Below are 24,621 nucleotides of genomic sequence, written 5' to 3' on the forward strand. Positions count from 1 at the left end.
TGTAGTACATCACTCCCCGAACCCTCAGTGGAGCACTCGGCAGTAATAAAAAGAATGACACAATCTCTGCGCACTAGTTAGGATATATTGTTAAGTGGAAAAAGCATAAAATAGAATAGTGTTTAACGTATGGTACCTATTCTGTATGAAAGAAGCAGACACAAAAATAAAGGGAAAGTAGTTTTTTTTTTTTCTTTTTCTTTTTCTTCTTTTTTTTGGGCTGCATTGCGCAGCATGTGGGATCTTAGTTCCCCAACCAGGGATCAAACCCCCGCCCAGTGCAGTGGAAGCGCGAAGTCTTAACCACTGGACCACCAGGGAAATCCCTAGGGAAAGTAGTTTTATATTCACACAACCTTTATAGAAAAAAATGATTCAGGCAAGAATTCTCAACAGTGTGCTAAATCAGTGGGGGTAGGGTGGGGAGGGGGGCAGAGTTTGATGGACAGCAAGTTGTCCTAGTCTGGAAGCACCTGTCCACAAATTATTAATTTAAAAAGGAAAAACAGTAATTATATCGTGGAGAAACTGGGAAGCACCTCAACCAAATGTTTAAAACTTAAAGTCACCACTTCCCTGGTCGGGGAAGTAAGATCCCACATGCCGCGGGGCAACTAAGCCCATGCGCCACAACTACTGAGCTCTCGCACCTCAACAAGAGAGCCCGTGTGCTGCAACTACAGAGCCCACACGCTCTAGAGCCCGGGTGCCACAACAAGAGAGAGAAAACCCGCACGCCACAACTAGAGAGAAGCCCGCGTGCCACAACGAAGAGCCCACTCCACAACGAAAGATCCCGCATTCCTCAACGAAGATCCCGTGTGCTACAACTAAGACTTGACGCCGCCAAAACAAAAAAGAAATATGACAAATAAATAGGAAATGTGATCCTGGACAAGATCTTGAACCAGGGGAAAAAGTTGCTAGAAAGGACATTATTGTGACAATTGACAAAATTGGAATATGGACTGTAGATTGGATAAAAGTATTGTATTGATGTTGGGACTTCCCTGGCAGTCCAGTGGTTAGGACTCCACGCTTCCACTGCAGGGTGCCCAGGTTCGATCCCTGGTCGGGGAACTAAGATCCCACATGCCATACGGCCAAAAAAAAGTATTGTATCAATGTTAAGTTGCCTGAATTTAATAACTATCCTGTGGATATGTAGAGAATATTGTTCTTAGGAAATACGCTGAAGGATTATGGGGTAAAGCGTCGTGATGTCTGCAACCTACTTTCAAAATGTCCTGAAATAAAAATAACTATATACACACATATACAGAGAGAATGATAGTAAATGTGCACAAGGTCAAAAATTGGTGAATCTGGGTAAGGAGTATGTGAGAGTTCTTTGTACTACTTTTGGAACTTCTCTACAGTTTTGAAATTACAGTTGACCCTTGAAAAACACGGGTTTGAACTGCACAGGTCCACTTACATGCAGATTTTTTTCAATAGTAAATACTACTGTACCATACAATTCTCGGTTGGTTGAATCCCTGGATGTAGAACCACGAATTTGGAGGAATTATGGATACAGAGGAACAAAGGACATGGTGGACAAACTATTAAGTCATACTCGGATCTCCAACAGCACTGAGGGTCAGTGCCCCTCACAAGCTTAGTTGTCCTGCAGCATGTGGGATCTTATTTCCCTGACCAGGGATCGAACCCGCATCCCCTGCATTGGAAGGTAGATTCTTAACCACCAGACCACCAGGGAAGTCCTGGTGACATTAATTTTTAAGCATTTGGTTAAGGTGCTTTCCAGTGTTCAAGGGTCAACTGTATTTTAAAATAAAACTAAAAAAATCCCTAAATATCTATCTATCTAAGGTATAGCAAAGAAACGAATAAAGAAAGATTACCTTTGGGGGTGAGTGAGATGAATAGGAGAGATGTGGATGGAAGCAAGATTTCTCTGAGTGTGATTTTTTTAAATAGTTTTCACTCAAACATATGAATATTCTATATATTCAAAAAAAAAACTAAACAATTAAAAGGAAAAATCAAGCAAGCCTCCAGACTGAAAACACACTAAAATAAACCTAGATGTATATCCAATTGGTACCACACAGAGAAAAGAACAGATCACAGTAACTGAATATTCTTAGTGGGATACAGTGTAAGGCAGCACAGTCTAATAGAAATACAATGTGAGCCACATATGTAATTGTTAATTTTCTAGTGCAACATTAAAAAAAAAACTAAAAAGAAACAAGTGACATTAATATTAATAACATATTTTTTAACCCAGAAATGTCCAAAATATTATCATTTCAACATGTAATCAATATAAAAAAATTGTTAATGAGATATTCATTATCCTTTTTTTTGTACTAATTCTGCAAAATCCAGTATCTACATTATACTCAGAGCACATCTCAGATTGGACCAGTCACCATTCAAGTGTTCAGTAGCCACGATCAGTTGGTGGCTACCATGCTGGACGGCACAGATCTAAGGACTAAAAGAACTTCAAAGACATCGCAAAGGTCACTCAGAAGTTTTATTGTTAATATTTATATTGGTGTGATACATTTGAAACCATATTATGTTCATTGTAAGAAAAGCAAATAAATAAATATTCTACGGTATAGAGAAGTAAGATTTTCACTGTAAGAAAAAAGTATACAAATAAAAAGTGAAAGAGGGAATTCCCCAGTGGTTCAGTGGTTAGGACTCCTCACTTTCACTGCTGAGGGCGTGGGTTCAATCCCTGGTCAGGAAACTAAGATTCCCCAAGCCGCGTGGAGGGGTTAAAAAAAAATTGGGCTTAAAAAAAAAAAATACAGAGCACAGAGAACTACGGGATACAACCAGCAAAATCCAGACTGTGGGAATCTCTATAGGACAAACAACACAGTTTCTGCAATAACAAGGAGAAAAAAAAGAATTGGCGGGAGGATTTATAGATTAAGAGATTTAAAAGATAACCAGGGGCTTCCCTGGTGGCGCAGTGGTTAAGAATCCGCCTGCCAATGCAGGGGAAATGGGTTCGAGCCCTGGTCCAGGAAGATCCCACATGCCATGGAGCAACTAAGCTCGTGCGCCACAACTACTGAAGCCCACGTGCCTACAGCCCATGCTCCTCAGCAAGAGAAGCCACTGCAATGAGAAGCCCGCGCACTGCAACGAAGAGTAGCCCCTGCTCGCCACAACTAGAGAAAGCCCACGCGAAGCAACGAAGACCCAACACAGCCAAAAATAAATAAATAAATAATAATTTTTAAAAAGTTAAAAAGATAAAAACCAATTTGCTAGAATATGGATGAACCTTGAGGACATTATGCTAAGTGAAATAGGCCAGTCATAAGAGGACTAATACTGTATGATTCTGCTTATATGAGGTACCCAGAGTAATCAAATTCATAGAGACAGAAAGAAGAATGGTGGTTGCTAGGGACTGGGAAGGAGGAGGATGGGGAGTTAGTGTTTAATGGGTACAGAGTTTCAGTTTGGGAAGATGAAAAAGTTCTGGAGATGGATGGTGGTGATGGCTGCACAACAATGTGAATGTACTTACTGCCATGGAACTGTACGCTTACACACGGTTAAAATAGTAAAGTTTTGTTCAAAATAAAAATTTAAGAAGATAACCAAATGCAATGTGTGGAACTTATTTTGAACATGATTCAAACCAATAAATTGGGAATTCCCTGGCAGTCCAGTGGTTAGGACTCCACACTTTCACTGTTGGGGGCCCGGGTTCAATCCCTGGTCGGGTAACTAAGATCCCACAAGTCGCGCAGTGGGACCAAAAAGAAAAAAAAAAAAAAGAAAGAAAGAAAACACACAAAAAACCCAACAAATTGTAAATTTAAGGAACACACATTTATGACATTTCTGAGATGACTGGGACACTGGATATTTGATGATGAGATCAAGGAACTGTTGTTAAAATTCTTTTAGGTGTAATGGTTCAGTGGTTGAAAAAAAAAGAGTTCTTATCTTTTAGAGGTACCTATTGAAACATTACAAATGAAGTGACACAACATCTGGGATGTGCTTCAAAATAACATGAGGGACTTCCCTGGTGGTCCAGTGGTTAAGACTCCGAGCTCCTGATGCAGGCGGCCCAGATTCGATCCCTGGTCAGGGAACTAAATCCTGCATGCTGCAGTGGAGATCCCGCATGCCACAACTAAGACCTGGCACAGCCAAATAAATAAATAAATATTTTTTTAAAATAATAATAATAATATGAGCGGTAAGTGGGTGGGAATTAGATGACACCCAGTTGACCCTGAGTTAACAATAGTGAAGCTGCGTCATGGTGACATGGGGTTTCTTTACACTCTTCTATTTTTTGTATATGTTTGAAATTTTCCACAATAAAAAGGTTTTGTTAAGAGAAATAAAAGTACTCTGTGGAAAAAGAGATCCATGAGCAAAAAAGTGATAAAAAAACAAAAACAAAAACCGTACTGGATTCAATAACTGTAAAAGAGCTGCCTGCCCCAGGGTTTCTGGGAGCCATTAACCATCACAGCACACAGAGACTCCAAGAGGCAGACGGTGCTCAGGCCAATCTCAGACCTATCTGACCTGGGTCCCCTTCCTGCAAGGTGCAGTTTGGATATCCCAAACCACTTAGGGACATCTCTTGGCCATTTCCCATTCTCTGAAGCATCGCTGACCACTACTGGTTAAGGAGAAACCCTAGGGCTATTTATGTGTTTTCAATTTTTCTTCTTTCTTTTTTTTTTTTTTTTTTTTTGGCCGCACCGTGAGGCATGTGGGAATCTTAGTTCCCCAACCAGGGATCGAACCCACGACCCCTGCAGTAGAAGCACAGAGTCTTAACTGCTGGACCACCAAGGAAGTCCTCAATTTTCTTCATTCTTTCCTGTGTTTTCTAAATTTCCTATAATAAGCATGAATTATTTTATAGTCAGAAAATTTTTTTCCCGAAAGTTATCTTAGTGATGACTAATTAGAGGTTCATTTTACTCTTCGTTTTACCTTGATGTGTGCTGAAAAATTGCCATAATCAAAGTTATCTCCCTAAGGTGAGGCATGAGTTGCTTTGGGGCCCATTTTTATTTTTCCAAAAGCCTGTGGGAATCTGTAATCAAGTAGGGCTGATGAGGCAGACCTTCTCTGCTGGCCTGTATCTAGACACCATACTCACTGTTTCTCCAGAAGCTCCCACCAAATCAGAGGCTGATCTATACATGTGTCAGCCACCCCAGTTACCCTCTCTTATTTAAGCTCAAAAGTTCCTCAGAGGCCACTCAAGTACCTAGAAGGCATGTAGAACCCACAGGGGCAGCTATGCCATTTATGTCAAGGACACAACCCACCACTAACCTGCTATGGAAAGATAGAAATCCTTGAAGTCCTTGATCTCCCGGGAGCCCTCGCAGGCAGCGAGACACTCGTAAAAGGCCTTGAAAAAGTCAGGAAGGGCCAGCTCCATGTCCGTGATGCATGTCCTCCAGTTCTCACCGTTGTACCCCCGCACAGCTCGGATGAACAGGCTCTGGAATCATCAGAAAGTCTACAAATAATAAATGCTGGAGAGGGTGTGGAGAAAAGGGAATCCTCCTACACTGTCGGTGGGAATGTAAATTTGTACAGCCACTACGGAGAACAGTAATGAGGTTCCTCAGAAAACTAAAACTAGAGCTACCATATGACCCAGCAACCCCACTCCTGGGCATATATCCAGAGAAAACTCTAATTCAAAAAGATACATGCACCCCTATGTTCATAGCAGCACTATTTACAATAGCCAAGACATGGAAGCAACCTAAGTGTCCATCAACAGGTTGCATGGATAAAGAAGATGGAATATTACTCAGCCATAAAAAAGAGTGAAATAATGCCATTTGCAGCAACATAGATGGACCTAGAGATTATCATACTAAGTGAAGTAAGCCAGACAGAGAAAGACAAATACCATATGATATCACTTATATGTGGAATCTAAAAAATGATGCAAATGAACTTGTATACAACACAGAAATAGACTCACAAAGTAGGAAAACAAACTTATGGTTACCAAAGGGGAAAGGGGTAGGGGAGGGATAAACTGGGAATTTGGGATTAACAGATACACACTACTATATATAAAATAGATAAGCAACAAGGACCTACTGTATAGCACAGGGAACTATATTCAATAGCTTGTAACAACCTATAATAGAAAAGAATCTGAAAAATAATACATATATATATATTCTATGTGTAATTGAATCACTCTGCTATATACCTAAAACACTGTAAATCCACTATACTTCAATTAAACAAACAAACAAACAAACAAACAAACAAAAAGCAGGCTCTGGAAAGCAGAGAGAAGCCAAGGAAGGTCCAGACATGAAGGGAGAGAGATCTGTCCTCCTGAAAGGAATCAGACCATCGTCAAGCTCTACTCTCATTAGCTCTGGAGAAACCATGCTCACTCTTAATTACAAATAGGAAACCAATCAGTAACTTACCTATATCTAGATTTTTCTACCCTGTTCACAGTGGTACACTTATTTTATTTAATTCAAAAAGTAGCAGGTGCAATCCACCAGAGGGCAGACAGCAGAAGCAAGAAGAACTACAATCCTGCAGCCTGTGGAACGAAAACCACATTCACAGAAAGATAGACAAAATGAAAAGGCAGAGGACTATGCACCAGATAAAGGAACAAGATAAAACCTCAGAAAAACAATTAAATGAAGTGGAGATAGGCAACATTCCAGAAAAAGAATTCAGAATAATGATAGTGAAGATGATCCAGGACTTCAGAAAAAGAATGGAGACTGGACTTCCCTGGTGGCGCAGTGGTTAAGAATCCGCCTGCCAATGCAGGGGACACGGGTTCGAGCCCTGGTTCGGGAAGATCCCACAGGCTGTGGAGCAACTAAGCCAGTGAGCCACAACTACTGAGCCTGCGTGCCACAACTACTGAAGCCCATGTGCCTAGAGCCCAGGCTCCGCAACAAGAGAAGCCACTGCAGTGAGAAGCCCGCGCACTGCAACAAAGAGTAGCCCCCACTCGCAGCAACTAGAGAAAGCCCATGCAGCAAGGAAGACCCAATGCAGACAAAAATAAAATAAATAAATAAATTTTAACAAACAAACAAACAAAAAAGAATGGAGACAAAGATCAAGAAGATGTAAGAAATGTTTAACAAAAACCTAGAAGAATTAAAGAACAAACAGATGAACAATACAATAACTGAAATGAAAAATACACTAGAAGGAATCAATAGCAGAATAACTGAGGCAGAAGAACGGATAAGTGACCTGGAAGACAGAATGGTGGAATTCACTGCTGCAGAACAGAATAAAGAAAAAAGAATGAAAAGAAATGAAGACAGCCTAAGAGACCTCTGGGACAACATTAAACGCACCAACATTCACATTATAGGGATCCCAGAAGGAGAAGAGAGAGAGAAAGGACCTGAGAAAATGTTTGAAAAGATTATAGTTGAAAACTTCCTTAACATGGGAAAGGAAATAGCCACCCAAGTCCAGGAAGCACAGAGAGCCCCAGGCAGGATAAACCCAGGGAGAAACACGCCAAGACACATAGTAACCAAATTGACAAAAGGTAAAGACAAAGAAAAGTTATTAAAGGCAACAAGGGAAAAACGACAAATAACATTCAAGGAAACTCCCATAATGTTAACAGCTGATTTCTCAGCAGAAACTCTGTAAGCCAGAAGGGAGTGACATGATATATTTAAAGTGATGAAAGGGAAGAACCTACAACCAAGATTACTCTACCCGGCAAGGATCTCATTTAGATTTTTTTTTTTAATTAATTTATTTATTTATTTATTTTATTTTTTATTTTTTTGGCTGTGTTGGGTCTTCGTTTCTGTGCGAGGGCTTTCTCCAGTTGTGGCGAGCGGGGGCCACTCTTCATCGCGGTGCGCGGGCCTCTCACTGTTGCGGTCTCTCCTGTTGCGGAGCACAGGCTCCAGACGCGCAGGCTCAGTAGTTGTGGTTCACGGGCTTAGTTGCTCCGTGGCATGTGGGATCTTCCCAGACCAGGGCTCGAACCCGTGTCCCCTGCATTGGCAGGCAGATTCTTAACCACTGTGCCACCAGGGAAGCCCCTCATTTAGATTTGATGGAGAAATCAAAAGCTTTACAGACAAGCAAAAGCTAAGAGAATTCAGCACCACCAAACCAGCACTACAACAAATGCTAAAGGAACTTCTCTAAGTGGGAAACACAAGAGAAGAAAAGGACCTATGAAAACAAACCCAAAACAATTAAGAAAATGGTAATAGGAACATACATATTGATAATTACCTTAAATGTGACTGGATTAAATGCTCCAGTCAAAAGACACAGGCTCGCTGAATGGATACAAAAACAAGACCCATATATATGCTGTCTACAAGGGACCCACTTCAGACCTAAGGACACATACAGACTGAAAGTGAGGGGATGGAAAAAGATATTGCATGCAAATGGAAATCAAAAGAAAGCTGGAGCAGCAATACTCATCTCAGATAAAATAGACTTTAAAATAAAGAATGTTACAAGAGAGAAAGAAGGACACTACATAATGATCAAGGGATCAATCCAATAAGAAGATATAACAATTATAAATATATATGCACCCAACATAGGAGCACCTCAATACATAAGGCAAATGCTAACAGCTATAAAAGAGGAAATCGACAGTAACACAATAATTGTGGGGGACTTTAACACCTCACTTACACCAGTGGACAGATCATCCAGAGAGAAAATTAATAAGGAAACACAAGCTTTAAATGACACAATAGACCAGATAGATTTAATTGATATTTATAGGACATTCCATCTGAAAACAGCAGATTACACTTTCTTCTCAAGTGCACACGGGACATTCTCCAGGATAGATCACATCTTGGGTCACACATCAAGCCTCGGTAAACTTAAGAAAATTGAAATCATATCAAGCATCTTTTCCAACCACAATGCTATGAGATTAGAAATAAATTACAGGGGAAGAAATGTAAAAAACACAAACACATGGAGGCTAAACAGTATGTTACTAAATAACCAAGAGATCACTGAAGAAATCAAAGAGGAAATCAAAAAATACCTAGAGACAAATGACAATGAAAACACAACGATCCAAAACCTATGGGATATTTCTAGCCATACAATCCTACCTTAAGAAACATGAAATATCTCAAATAAACAATCTAACCTTACACCTAAAGCAACTAGAGAAAGAAGAACAAACAAAACCAAAGTTAGTTGAAGGAAAGAAATCATAAAGATCACAGCAGAAATAAATGAAATAGAAACAAAGAAAACAATAGCAAAGATCAATAAAACTAAAAGCTGGTTCTTTGAGAAGATAAATGAGATTGATAAACCTTTAGCCAGACTCATCAAGAAAAAGAGGGAGAGGACTCAAATCAATAAAATCAGAAATGAAAAAGGAGAAGTTACAACGGACACCGTAGAAATACAAAGCATCATAAGAGACTACTACACGCAACTCTATGCCAATAAAATAGACAACCTGGAAGAAATGGACAAATTCTTAGAAAGATATAACCTTCCAAGACTGAACCAGGAAGAAATAGAAAATATGAACAGACCAATCACAAGTTATGAAATTGAAATTGTGATTAAAAATCTTCCAACAAACAAAAGTCCAGGACCAGATGGCTTCACAGGTGAATTCTATCAAACATTTAGAGAAGAGCTAACACCCCATCCTTCTCAAACTCTTCCAAAAAATTGCAGAGGAAGGAAGACTCCCAAACTCATTCCACGAGGCCACCATCACCCTGATACCAAAACCAGACAAAGATACTACAAAAAAAGAAAATTACAGACCAATATCACTGATGAATACAGATGCAAAAATCCCCAACAAAATACTAGCAGACAGAATCCAACAACACATTAAAAGGATCATACAACATGATCAAGTGGGATTTATCCCAGGGATGCAAGGATTCTTCAATATATGCAAATCAATCAATGTGATACACCATATTAACAAATTGAAGAAGAAAAACCATATGATCATCTCAATAGATGCAGAAAAAGCTTTTGACAAAATTCAACACCCATTTATGATAAAATCTCTCCAGAAAGTGGGCATAGAGGGAACCTACCTCAACATAATAAAGGCCATATACGACAAACCCACAGCAAACATCATTCTAAATGGTGAAAAACTGAAAGCATTTCCTCTAAGATCAGGAACGAGACAAGATGTCCACTCTTGCCGCTATTATTCAACATAGTTTTGGAAGTCGTAGCCACGGCAATCAGAGAAGAAAAAGAAATAAAAGGAATACAAATTGGAAAAGAAGAAGTAAAACTGTCACTGTTTGCAGATGACATGATACTACACATAGAGAATCCTAAAGATGCCACCAGAAAACTACTAGAGCTAATCAATGAATTTGGTAAAGTTGCAGGATACAAAATTAATGCACAGAAATCTCTTGCATTCCTATACACTAATGATGAAAAATCAGAAAGAGAAACTAAGGAAACAATGTCATTCACCACTGCAACAAAAAGAATAAAATACCTCGGAATAAACCTACCTAAAGAGGTAAAACACCTGTACTCAGAAAACTATAAGACACTGATGAAAGAAATCAAAGATGACACAAACAGATGGAGAGATATACCATGTGCTCTCTTTCATTCAGATTATTTTCAAATCACTATTTAGTATTGTGTGTCTTATCTTAATTAAAAAAAAAAAAAAGTAACAGGCACTTGATAATAAAATCAAGTTTGAATAAAGGAAAAAGAGAAAACTCTAGTGACAGAAACCAGAGCAGTGGCTGTCAGGAGTCAGGGGGTGGGGCAAAGCCTGGACTGCACAGGGGTACAAGGGAACTTTTTAGGGGAGAAGAAAACATTCTACATCATGATTGTGGTGGTACCTTTGACAAAACTCATCGAATTACACACTTAAAATTAGTAAATAAGTTTTAAATAAATTATACCTCAGTAAAGTTGACTCTAAAAATCGATTCAAGGAAAAGATAAAGCTTAAGCAAGTGTCAGATACCCCTCCCCCTAACAGTGAAGTATGAACTAGGAGTGTCACACATCAGTACAAGTTCCTGGGGAGGGCAGCCGCGTGCCAGATAGTGGAAACGTCAAGGACTTTCTGCTAACTGTTGCCTGGAGCAGGTAAAAGAAATAACTAGGGCTGAGGAAGCAGCCTGGTTTCACAAGAAATAAGTAGAGATCTTGGACGCATGAGGAAACCTGCTAAATTGGAGGGGCCAAAACAGGCCTTGAAATACGCATGGGGCTCTCCATTTGTAGTTTTGTTTTCAGTTGCTCTGGAATGGGGGTATTTGAGGGTCACCCCTGGGACCTGAAATTTTCACCCAGCTTAAGGCCTCAGGTTAAGAAGGTGGGTCTCCTTATACCTCCTGGGCAGGCAGCATCCCCTGGAAACAAGACAGGCAGAGAGCTGAAGGGGCTTTGCCTGGAGATTGGGTAAAAGAGCAGCAACACCAGGCCGCTGGCTCTGCAGAAATGGCAGGGCGGCAGCAGCAAGAAAGCCCTGCAGAGAGAGGAAGCCCCTGGGCACGGTGGGGATGGTGCGGAGGGGGGAGCCCACCACACCCAGCGGGACTCCAAAGAGGGCAAGAAGGGTGCAGCTGCTTGCAGTGAAGCCCAGTGCACTGGCCGCATGCACTCCGCTCTGCTCCCCAAACCCTACCCAAAAAATGACAGGGAAGGAAGTAAAAAGACTTCAGTCCTTTTATGGGAGAACGGGAAAGGAGCAAGCAGCAGACAAGAGATTTCAACAACTTTTGGAAAGGCAAAAAACCGAATTTTCAGAGAGGAGGGACCTCAGAGCAGGTGAGCTATACACTCGTAGGCACCTGCAGGCACCAGGGACCACGGAGGCTGGCACAAGGCATGGGACAGAAAGCAGGGCTGAAAGTCTGAACAGAGCTGTTGGAACCCTGGGTTCCCCCACCAGCACCCACCTGCTCAACTAAGGGACCACACCTCCCAAAGCCACTCCTTGCCAGAGACTGGTGGTCTATCCTAGAGACTCTACCCATAAAGGCTGAGGGGCCAGGGAGCAGGCATAGCAGAGCCGAGTCGAGGCATGGGTTGAAAATCAGGAAGCAGGTAAGGTCTCCAACTCAGCTGTGAGACCCCCATCTCTCTCCCCAGACTGGCTCTCAGACACCAGTAGAGAAGCACGGACACCCCACCAGCCCTGCAGAAGGCTGGAGAATTCTTCCCTGGAAAACTGAAGGGCTCCAGGAAAGAGACTTCGCCCACTATGTTTGAGGGTCACCACCAGTGAAAAAGTGAGCCTGAGATCTGGTCCCACAATAGGAAACCCTGGAGTCAGACCTTAGGATCTAACGGCTCCCATGGGTACTTTCAACACATCCCTCTGTTTTCAACCCTGCCCACCCTCCACTGGTACCCACACCCCCAGAGCCCGAGCTCGACAGGGCCGGACAACAGTAAGTTCTCAAAGGGCTTAGATTCTTCCTCTTCTGATTGTCCTCATTCATTCTCATCAGAATTCCCCTCTGTCTCTGCAGATGCAGAGACTTAAGTAGCCTCCAGTCTGTCAAGTCAGTCTTCCTAGCGCCTCTATTTCCTTTCCAACTTAAGATATAAAGTTGTGTGTGTGTGTATAAATATATATGTTTCCTAGTTTCATCAGAAATGGAGAATTATATTTCTCTTTCTCCTATTCTTGGTCATTTTCAGATGATTTCCAAGACATGTCTTTATTCTACCATCTTATTCTACCATCACATGATCATATTTCTAAAATGTAGCATTTAAAAAAAAGTGGCTTTAAAATCATCATGGAAAGTAAAATTGCATTCTTTTTTTTTTTTTTTTAAAGAATGATTGATTGATTGATTGATTGCTACGTTGGGTCTTCGTTTCTGTGCTAGGGCCCTCTCTAGCTGCGGCAAGTGGGGGCCACTCTTCATCGCGGTGCGCAGGCCTCTCACCATCGCGGCCTCTCTTGTTGCGGAGCACAGGCTCCAGATGCGCAGGCTCAGTAGTTGTGGCTCACGGGCCTAGTTGCTCTGCGGCATGTGGGATCTTCCCAGACCAGGGCTCGAACCCGTGTCCCCTGCATTAGCAGGCAGATTCTCAACCACTGCGCCACCAGGGAAGCCCTAAAATTGCATTCTTAAATGGATCAACTAGGTGTTAAAAAGGCAATCATTTCTATTGTCATAATATTCATTAAATGTCATCAAAAATCACTAGCGGTCCTGTGATGTCAATAGACGTTCACTGAGGTACTCTTCTTTGACAACTCGCATTGCAACTAACCACTGTGTAAAAATGCAAATATACCTCATACGACTTGGTTTCCAAGTCTTTAATGTAGTCCTCGGCATCGGGCAGGCTCTTGTAATAAGCCATGTTTCTCTTCATCATTTCATCATCAGGATGCTTCAGTAGAAAGGTGTGAGCAGCTGCAATGGCTTTTGGAAGATTATTTGCCTAAAGTACAAAGAAGAAAGAGAAAAGCTACTCAATGGGTGGTGAGCGTGAACGTCTGTTCAGTCCTTCGGCAACTTTGTGTTTCTACACAATGTTGGAAGCTAAGGGTTCAGTGATTTCCAAGCCCCAGCAAGACCTGGTCCAGCCACTCTGGAAGAGTGTTCATTCCCTGCAGGTGAGTAGATGGCCTCTGTGTGCCTGTCCCGATCTACGCCCTGCAGTCTCCACCCTACCCTGCCCTGCCCAGGAGGCTGGTGTACAGGCTGTCACAGCGGACTCCCTTGCCCCCTAGCTTCCAGTGGGTTCATCAATGAGGAGCTCCAACAGGAGCCCAACAGGAACCCAACAGGAGACTGAAGGAAGGGAAGAGAATAAGGCTGGGCTGTTAGTGTCCTGGCTCTCTCCCTGCAAGGTCGCTCCCTTGACTGAAGGTCACAGCCCCTCTCAAAGGGGGCCTCTCCTTCCGGTATCTCTCCTTCTGGCTTCCAGCAATTGGTCTCTCCCTTGCCCCTTCTGGCCTGGGCGGGGGAGTGTCACACCTCACTGTCACTAGCCCTTGTAAATAACTGCTTTATTAAATGTTCCTCCAATTACCCAGTATGACTATATCACATCTTTTCTGCCAGAACCTTGACAGATGTATCAGTACTTTCCCGAGTCTCTCACAGAATCTCCGCTTCACTGTTCTCAGTGACTCCCACCACCTCCTCACTTACTCATCCATTCACTCAGCAAATACTTGTTGCAAGCCTCCTACATGCCAGGCACTGTTCTAGGAAATGGGTCTGTAACAATGAGCAAAACAGGGGGAAAGAATCCCTGCCTTTACGTACTGGACATGCAGGTGAGCCCCCCCACTCCCGTAACCTTGATCAAGAGACTCTTTTTTTTTGGTGGGGGGACGTGCCTCCTTATGACCTGTTTATTTCAAGTAATTGACCCAACCTGTACCAAATGGATTCGTTTCCTCTCTCTCTCCTCTATCTATATATATAGATACACACACACACACACACACACACACACACACACATCATATACATGGGTCTACAGGTGAATACTTGCAGATAGACATGTTGACATGTAACTTTACTATTTCATGGATATATGTGTACTAATATATTTTATACACTATATAATATATAATGTAATATATGTAATACATTATATTTAAAATGTATATAATTATTTTTGTAAATAAGTTCATTTGTATCTTTTTTCTTAGATTCTGCATATAAGCAATATCATAAGATATTTCTCTTTGTCTGACTTACTTCACTCAGTATGAAAATCTCTAGGTGCATCCATGTTGCTGCAAATGGCATTATTTCATTCTTTTTTATGGCTGAGTAATATTCCATTGTATATATGTACCACATCTTCTTTATCCATTCATCTGTCAATGGACATTTAGGTTGCTTCCATGTCACAGCTATTGTAAACAATGCTGCAATGAACATTGAGGTGCATGCATCCTTTCGGACCATGTTTTTCTCCAGATATATGCCCAGGAGTGGATTTGTTGGGTCATATGGTAGCTCTATTTTTGGTTTTTTAAGGAACCTCCGTACTGTTCTCCACAGTGGCTCTACCAATTTACATTCCCACTAACAGTATAGGAGGGCTCCCTTCTCTCCACACTCTCTCCAGCATTTATTGTTTGTGAATTTTTTGATGATAGCATCTTTTGTGTCATCCTATGTTCTGTCTCCCTGCTTTTCACACCTCTTTGTGGTCTCAGCTAATGTGTTGTCTCCCCCTCCAGACTCTGCACCTTGAAGGACCCAGCAGTGTCATTCATGTCTGCACTCCTGGTGCCTGGCACAGTTCCTGGGACAAAGCAGGACTTGGTAAGTACCAGTGATTTGGATGTAACATCACCACTGCATAATATTTTCATGAAATTAATTCATGTTTCCCTCTATTTTCCCCTCTCTCTCTTCTCCCCATTAGGTGGTGGTCAGCTGATTCTGAGTTTCACTGCCTCATGGGAGGTAGCTGTCTGGTCAGGACACAGAAACATGACAAAAGCCCCTGTACTCTTGAGAGAACTTGGCAAGTATGGGAAGAGGAGGAAATCGGGAGAGGGAGCTGCAGGAAGAAGCTAACTGGGCTGGAAGAAGAAGAGGGAGGAAGAGGAATCCTCTAGGCCAGAAGAAAGTCCCCCTTCGGGTCTGCAGGGGCAGCAAGGTCTGTGGCCCTTGACCTTCAGGTTTGGCACCTGCAGGCGGAGCCCAGGAGAGCAGAAGTCCTTAGAGAGGAATGGGATGCTCTGGGGGCGGGAGGCTCAAGAGGTGGGCAGCCGAGGACAGGGACACCTCCCTGTGTGACACGCGAGCAGCAAACAGAGGGCCCCCCGCGATGTCCTGGCTCCTCGGTCCCCTGGTATCACAGCACAACCTGGTGGGGCGGGGGAGGAGGCCCCCGGATCTCGTGCACAGAGACTCCTTTAGCCAATCCAGAGGGACACTCGGGGGCAAGAATTAGGGAATTCAGTTTGGAGAGAGAAAAATAAAGGGATACTTGGCACACTCTGGATTTCCGAGAATCAAAGGATAGCACATACCTGTGCGAAACTGCCCCAGAATGGGAGCCCAGTCATTTGGAGACAATGGCAGTGGCTACCCTGGAGGAGTGATGGGTGGTGATAAGGACAGACTCCCAGAAGTCAGTGCTGATATTTGGGGAATGCCAGGACCTGGAGTGCGACTGCTTTTTTTTTTTTGGCTTTGCTGCCGGCTGCTTGTGGGATCTTAGCTCATGGACCAGGGATGGAACTCTGGGTGGGTGGTGGGGGCCGGAAGGGGGATGGGGAAGCACAGAGCCCTAACCACTGGACCACCAGGGAATTCCCAGAACTGCCTCTGAAAGAGTTCTACAGACAGCTTTATACTCCTGGCTGGAAAAAGGCCAGACTGGCAGCCAGAAAGAAGGGAAGAGTATGAATGCAGCCCTTTTTAAAGCATGTGCCAATGAAATTAGATTCTCTGATTCTCAGAAGAGCAGTTAGAAAGAGTGGCACAGAGTGGGATTTTTAAGGCCTCTCACTCAGGACCTGAGTTTTACAGAATGGAAGCCCTTCCTGAAGGATGATTTTATTCATTTTTAACTCCAGCTCGGTCAGCTGGAGCGTGGAGCCACATCTTGACAGCTAAACCTCTGACAGACCCCAGGCAGGTTTTAGAGAAGGAGGGGGTGGGGGAACCTACCCTGCCACGGGCTCCTGAGAGACAGCCACCTGCACGAGAGGCTCCCAGTCACCTGCCAAACCGGCCACCCCTCAACCAGGCGAGGACAGAGTCCAGGTCCAGGCAAAGAGGGGGTAAGCATGCCTGTGAGGCAGCCAGCTCTGGCAGCTCAGAGTTCAACAGTCATCAAGGATCTGATAAAGCGCTGGGGCCCACCTGTTCCTCGGCCTGTGGGGAAGATGAGCATTTCATGGAGATGGCGGCCACAGAGAGAACCCGCAGCTCATGACATGAACCTAAGTCAGGCTGGGGGCATGAAACCTTCCGTGGTTTCAGATCCTGCTAGAGCAGGAAGCACCATCCATCTCCGGTACCTGTCGCCAGCCGTCAGGTGCCAGCGAGAATGAATGTGCCTGTCACCAATTATTTCCTCTCTACCCAGAAACAGAGTTTGAAAATATAAACACCATTATGGAAAAAAAAAAAAAAAAATCAGCCATACAATATCATCACCCCAAATCACTTTTTCAGTGATTTTCAGTTGAAGCAATTAAGGGAAGGTTCTGGTTTATTTATAAAATTCTAAACTTCTCCCTGCCCTGTAAGGGATCTCAAAATACTAAGACGGATGGTATTATACTGACTTTTTTTTTTTTTTTGGCTGCACCCCGCAGCTTGCAGGATCCTAATTCCCTGACCTGGGATCGAACCCATGCCCCCTGCAGTGGAAGTGCGGAGCCTCCTTAACCACTGGACGGCCAGGGAATTCCCTATACTGACTTTTTTTTTTTTTTTTTTTTTTTAATTTATTTTTGGCCGTGTTGGGTCTTCGTTTCTGTGCAAGGGCTTTCTCCAGTTGCGGTGAGCGGGGGCCACTCTTCATCGCGGTGCGCGGGCCTCTCACTGTCGCGGCCTCTCTTGTTGCGGAGCACAGGCTCCAGACGCGCAGGCTCAGTAATTGTGGCTCACGGGCTTAGTTGCTCCGCGGCATGTGGGATCTTCCCAGACCAGGGCTCGAACCCGTGTCCCCTGCATTGGCAGGCAGATTCTCAACCACTGCGCCACCAGGGAAGCCCCCTATACTGACTTTTAAGTAAGTGATTGTTACAAGACCTACAAAGGGTTTTGAGAGAAGCTATGAACTTGCTAACCTTTGAGGATGCCAGGATGGAGGAAACCCCTGCCTTCTGGTCACGTTGTAGCACTGCAGTCCCCTCCTCCCTACAGCACTTGTTTCAAAGTCATCTGTATATTAAAGAAATCAGAGCTTCCACTATTCTCCAGGTTTAAAAATAAAACGTTTTCCCCTTGATTATGTGACTCAAATTTGGCTCAGACTGTATTTGTATTTTGTAGAGCTGTAAAGCTCTACAAAAAAGAGAGGATTAAACGAGTCCTTTTTAGCGTAAAAAATACCGCTTGTATGAGTCAGCCATCACTTCTGCATTTCATACATTCTGGAAATGTATTAATCTTATCCCCGTTCTATTTTAAAATTGTTTTTTTATTGCCAGGACAAACATTCACAAATCTGATACTTATATAAAACTGTAACCAGGCATAGAAATAACCCAGCTTTTCTCCTATTTAGGGTTTCTGCTATTTTATGGCTCATATGAATGCAACAGACTCGCAGCTCCGTTTCAGGGAAATATGAAAAACAGATCTTGCAGCCCAAAGACTGAAAGCAAAGTTTAAAAAATCGTTTTCGGTTAGAGAAAGTAGAAACTGGACTTTGAGAGGTCTCTATTGGCAAAACCCGGTGAAGACCCACCAAGCTAAAACCTGTTTATCCAGTAACAGGGAATTCAGCCCTCTTAAAACTTGTGGGTCCCCAGAGTAAGGACTTGAAGGATAGAGACTGCAATTTGTGGCTATTTTTAGCCAGCAATCACAGGCAGAATGTAAGCAGCCACAAACAGAAGGAAGACAACTGTGTTACATTCTAGATGAAGGACAGCCAGCCCAGAGCGCCAGCCCTGATGAATCACAGCGCTCAGCTTCTTCTCCTCCAGGCAGGGAAGTGTCCTTCCAAGGAGCCCTGCCCTTTCCTGGCCTTAATTTCCTCTTTAAAAGGGACTGGGGCTTCCCTGGTGGCGCAGTGGTTGAGAATCTGCCTGCCAATGCAGAGAACGCGGGTTCGAGCCCTGGTCTGGGAAGATCCCACATGCCGCGGAGCAACTCGGCCCGTGAGCCACAATTACTGAGCCTGCGCGTCTGGAGCCTGTGCGCGGCAACGAGAGGCCGCGATAGTGAGAGGCCCACGCACCGCGATGAAGAGTGGCCCCCGCTTGCCACAACTAGAGAAAGCCCTCGCACAGAAACGAAGACCCAACACAGCCATACATACATACATACATACATAAAAAGAATGTAAGCAGACAAGAATATCATTAAAAAAAAAAAAAAAAAAAAAAGGGACTGGCCGGCTCCTCAGGTCCTCTTCAGCCCTATTACTGAAAGGCACCACTCACTCGAGAAATGGGATTTTAATGGCATATACCAAAAAAGTCTGTCTTCAAATAACATTGTGCTAGGCGTTCTATGTACGTTCTCAGCCTCAGAACAACCCTTCAAGAAAAGTATTTTCATCTCTATTGAAGATGAAGAATAGGGGGAACAGGATTTGAAGGCGTCCTTTGGCAGCGCGGGGTGGGAAAGAACTAACTCAAGAAAGAGCGGTGGGAAGCGGCCCAGGACCGATGGACACAGCCTGGGCCTAGGGGCGGGGCCTAGGCTTGGGGGCGGGGCGGGGCGAGGCGGACTTGCCTTGAAGTAGGCGAACTGCAGGAACTTGTAGGGCTCTCGGCGCTGGAAGTCGGCCAGCACTTCGCGGCTGGGCTGCGACTGGCGGAAGGCCGGCAGGCCCTGCTTGCAGCGTTTGAGGCAGTGCGCGCGGCGCAGCAGGCCCCCGAAGAGACGCAGCTCCGGGTAGCGCGCGAGGCCGGCGGCGGACTCGGGCTGCGGCGCCGCGCTGCAGTTGCGGTGGCAGAAGGCCTCGCTGTCGCGTAGCAGGCGGTGCAGCCGCAGGCTGATCTCCAGATAGCCCACGCTCTCCGCCCAGTGCTCGCCGCTGTATTGGTCCAGCGCGTGCCGGTAGGCCGACTCGAGCGGCATCAGCTCGTCCCGAGGGAAGCTGCGGAAGCTGTAGCGCTCGTACTGGGCGCGCCCTGAGCGCAGCGCGCAGCCAGCGCACAGCAGCGCCAGCAGCGCCGCGGCCGCCCGGCGCCCCGGCTCCATCGCTCCCGGCGGAAGGAAGGAAGGAAGGAGGGGTGCGAGAAGGAAAGGAAGCGGGAGGACTGAGCGACGCTGCGAGCCGAATGCTGGGGAGGCGGGGACGCCAGCCTCCGGCCCGCCCCGTCCGGCTGCCCCTCCCCACCCAATCCGGGGGTCCGGGCGAAGCTGCCCGCGCGGAGCGGGTGTCCTGGGGAGAGGCGCTGCCCTCTAGTTCCTGCACGATCTAACCCGTCATCCCGGGCTCCACTGTTCGCTCCTTTATAGAGGGCGGTCTGCAAGCCAGACGCGGCCCTAATGGATCACAGATCAGCGCTGCTTACACTTCAGAATCTCTTAGAGGACTTGTGAAAACGCAGATTCCTGGACCGTGACCCCAGAGTTTCTCATTCAGCAAGTCTGGTTGGGATGGGGGTCTGAGGATCTGCGATTCTAACCAGCACCCTGATGAGACTGATCCTGCGGGTCCACGGCCTACACTTTGATGGCACTGCGACGACCTTACATTTCAATGAGAAAGACAATGCATTAATAAAATTAATAAGGATGTCAGTGGCGCTTTGTAAACTATTAAGCTAATCAAGTTGGAGATGCACACACTTTATGACTGCCATTCCACTCCTCAGAATACGCTGGAGAGGGAATTCCCTGGCGGTCCAGTGGTTAGCACTTGGCGCTTTCACTACTGAGGGCGCGGGTTCAGTCCCTGGTGGGGGAACTAAGATCCCAGGAACGGTGCGGCCAAAGTTCTTTTTAAATTAAAAAAAAACCAATAAATAAAAGAATACGCTCGAGAAACTTGTATGTGTGCATCAAAAGATGCGGATAGAGGGGCTTCCCTGTGGCCCAGTGGCTAAGACTCCGCACGCCCAATGCAGGGAGCCTGGGTTCCATCCCTGGTCAGGGAACTAGATCCCATATGCCGCGACTGAGAGTTCACATGCTGCAACTTAAGATCCTGCACGCTGCAACGAAGATCCTGTGGGCCGCAACTAAGAGCCAGTGCAGCCAAATAAATTAATATTTTAAAAAATAAATAAATAATTTACAGAAAAATTAAAAGGATAGTGGAAACAATTCCTGTATAGCCCTCATCCACATTCACAAATTGCTAAGTTATGCCACATTTCCTTTCTCTATATTTATCTCTATGTTTTTTTCTGAATCATTTGAGAGTACATTGCATACATGAGGTCACTTACCCCTTAATCTTTTAGCATTGATATGTATGTCCTAAGAACTAAACTACAGACAATGATCAAATTCAGGAAACTTAGCATTGATGGAAGACTAATCTATATTCTCTATTCCTGTTTTGTCAACTGTCCTAATAATGTCTTTTACAGCACTTTATCCCCCTGGTCAGGATGCGGTCCAATATCCGGTGTTGAATCTAGCTCTCTCTTTTACCTAGTGTTCTGGAATCTGAACCTTCAGCTTTTCTTGTCATACCATTGACACTGTATAAGAATACAGGCCGAAACAACAATGAGATCCACTACACACCTATTAGAATGGCCAAAATTCAAAATACTGACAACGCCAAATGCTGACAAGGATGTAGAACAACAGGAACTCTTCATTCATTGCTAGTGGGAATACAAAATGATACAGCCACTTTGGAAGACAGTTAGGCAGTTTCTTACCAAACTAAACATACTCTGCCATACCATCCAGCAGTTACATTCATTGGTATTTACTGAAATAAATTGAAAACTTATGTCCACACAGAAACCTGCACACAAATATTTATAGCAGCTTTTTACATAATTGCCAAAACTTGGAAGGAAACAAGATGTCCTTCAATAGACGAATGAATAAATACACTGTGGTACATCCAGACAATGGAATATTACTCAGCACTAAAAATAAATGAGCTATCAAGCCGCAAAAAAGACATAGAGGAAACAAATACATTTTACTAACTAAAAGAAGCCAGTATAAAAAGGCTATATACTGTATGATTCCAACTATATGGCATTCTGAAAAAGGCAAAATTTTGAAGACAGTAAAAGGATCAGTGGCTGCCAGGTGTTGGGGGGAGAGAGGGATAAACAGGCACAGCACAGAGGATTTTTAGGGCAGTGAGACTATTCCGTGTGATACTATAATGGTGGATAAATGTCATTATACATTTGTCAAAACCCACAGACTGTGAAATACCAAGAGTGAACCCTAATGTAAGCCATGGATTTTGGGTGATTATGATGTGTCAAAGTAGCCTCATTGGTTGTACTCAATATACCACTCTGGTATGGGATTCTGATAGCGGGGGAGGCTGTGTGTATGTAGTGGTGGAAGGTATGTGGAAAATCTCTGTACCTTTCACTCAGTCTTGCTGCAAACCTAAAACTGCTTTAAAAATTAAAGTCTATTTTAAAAAAGAACACAGTCCAGTTATTTTATAAAAAGCCCTTCACTGGGGTTTCTCTGATGTTTCCTCATGATTAGATTCAGATTAAGCTCTTTGGACTAGAATACCATCCTTCTCGGCTGTCACAGAAGGAACACACTGTCTTACCTTATCACCTTATCGGTGACATTAATTTTGATTACCTTGTTAAGGTCGTATCCATTTTCTCCACTTCATTTTTTTTCTTTTGTAATTAATAAGTGTTTTGGGTATGATACAGCAGCACAGTTCCTAATAGCAGAAAGCAGAAATAACCTGTCTAAAAACAGAAGAGTGGATTTTTTTTTTTTTTTTAGAGAGAGAGGATGTGTGCAGAGGAGAATATTTTACAGCAGAGGATAATAAAAGAATTACAGGTACACATAACAACACAGTTCAACCTTAAAAAGAAAAAAAGAATGATTCCACTTGTCTAAAAGTTTAAAAATATGCTAAAGTACACAAAATATTATTTAGGAATGCAAGTAATACAGTCTTATTTCATACAAACACGCAGGGTAAAACTGTAATGAAAAAGGAGCCATAAACAAAAACTTTGGAGAGTGGTTTCCTGTAAGGTGGAGGAAGGACATGGAATTGGCAGAGGGTCACAGGAGGGAGAGGGGATGCGAGTGAGTATGGGAACATTCACTGCATCATTTTTTTATGCCATACATATATTTTAAAGATATTATTTTACAGTTCTTTGTTATTTTAAAAACAATTTTTAGGGGAAAAAATTGCAATGGTGATGTAAAGAGAATGAAACAAGTGGATGGGATGGGGGAGGGTGGGAGATTGCATGAGGAGGTGATGTCTGAGCAGAGACCTGAATGGGGTCGTGGAGGTGGTGGGGGGAGGTGGGAGTGGGGGGAAGCCTGTGGAGAGAGCTGAGCTGGGACGAGAGTTTACCTGGTCCCCTGGAAACTCCTGCCCAATCTGTGACCATCTTGCTTGGGGCTTGATATCCTTAATGTACGGAGAACATGAAAAAGTCAATACCCCAATTCCAAAACAGACACACAAAGGGGCCAATAAACAGAAAAGAGTTCAATCCCACTAACAAGAAGTGTACCCTCTTTTTTTCTTCTCATCTGGCTTCCTCTCTTGTCCTTGACGTCAGTTTAAGTCAACCTGGTGTGGTTAATGGAGAGAAACTGTCATACGTGCACTGTGTCCTCTGCTGAAATATCATCTGGTGTTGGTCACCACTAAGGAGTCAACCTCATTATCTTGGCCCAGCCCCTCCAAGTCCATCAGCTCTATGCCACTTCCAGGGCATTCTGCTTTGAGAGTGGGGTTTGGGAAATCTCTGGGAGCTCCCCGAAGCCCAGGCTACCTCCACGTATCACAAGCCGGTGGCCCACAGAAGATGGCTCTGGAGGAGGAGACAAGAAGGGTACAAGAGACGGAGAGAAGGCTACTGTGGCCAGAGTATAAAGAGCGGGGGAGGGACTTCCCTGGCGGTCCAGTGGTTAGGATTCTGTGCTTCCACTTCAGGGGGCCCAGGTTCCATCCCTGGCCTGGGAACTAAGACCCCACAAGCCACACGGCACAGCTCCCCGCCACTAAAAAAGAAGAGTTGGGGAGAGACTGTGGGGCAGCAAAGGTTAACTGGAATTGCCTTTGAGGAGACGGTCGTGGGTGGGCAGGTGAAGGTGGAGGGAACAGTTGCTTCCCATGATAATTCAACACAATTTATAAATGGAAGTGAAACCAGACAATGTCTACAGTGGCTGACCCGTGCTTCTGGGGTCTGTTCAGCTTCACTAGAGCTGTGTCCAAGAGTGTCTCCTCCCTAAAAGGAGCCAGCGTCCCCCAGGTGACTTTAATGACAAATTCTCTTTCACATCATGAATTTATTCATTCTTTCAATACACTGTTCAGCATCTACCTTATACCAGGTCCTGCCCTTGGCACTGGAATGCAAACATGAATCAGACATATATCCTTGACTGAAAGGAACTTCCAGTCGAGTAGAGATAAGACATCTATATTTTTTCCATTTGTTCCATTAACCTATAGTGAACTGTTCCATTAACCTATAGTGAACCTATAGGCACTGTATTAAATAAATATCACCTCTTTCCTAAGGGAACTCAAAGTCTGGAGAAGATATAAGTAAACCTTCAATTACCCACCACCAGAGCTGGAAAGAGTGCTGTGTGGGCCCCAAACAGAGCTGGGTAACTGTCTTAGTGGGTTCAGGCTGCTATAACAAAATTACCATAGACTGGATAACTTATAAACAGAAATTTATTTCTCACAGTTCTGGAGGCTGAGAAGCCCAAGATCAAGGTGTTGGCAGATTTGTGTCTGGTGAGAACCTGCTCTCTGGTTCATGGATGGCCGTCTTCTCACTGG

At 44.0% G+C, this 24,621-nt stretch overlaps 1 protein-coding gene across 1 annotated transcript in view; it reads right to left on the reverse strand.

The window, feature by feature from the left end:
- The window catches only part of CRTAP (cartilage associated protein), a 35,652-nt gene extending 15,699 nt beyond the window's left edge, over positions 1 to 19,953 (reverse strand). Inside the window, exons 1-3 of the mRNA XM_007191522.2 lie at positions 19,401 to 19,953; positions 13,294 to 13,443; positions 5,314 to 5,485 (exon numbers count right to left, since the gene is read on the reverse strand). Coding sequence (XP_007191584.2) covers positions 5,314 to 5,485; positions 13,294 to 13,443; positions 19,401 to 19,871 — 793 coding nt within the window. The 5' untranslated portion in view covers positions 19,872 to 19,953. The remainder of the gene's footprint in view (positions 1 to 5,313; positions 5,486 to 13,293; positions 13,444 to 19,400) is intronic.
- Between the last annotated feature and the right edge of the window lie 4,668 nt (positions 19,954 to 24,621).

Source organism: Balaenoptera acutorostrata, chromosome 10, assembly GCF_949987535.1.
Source record: "Balaenoptera acutorostrata chromosome 10, mBalAcu1.1, whole genome shotgun sequence".
Taxonomy (NCBI): domain Eukaryota; kingdom Metazoa; phylum Chordata; class Mammalia; order Artiodactyla; family Balaenopteridae; genus Balaenoptera; species Balaenoptera acutorostrata.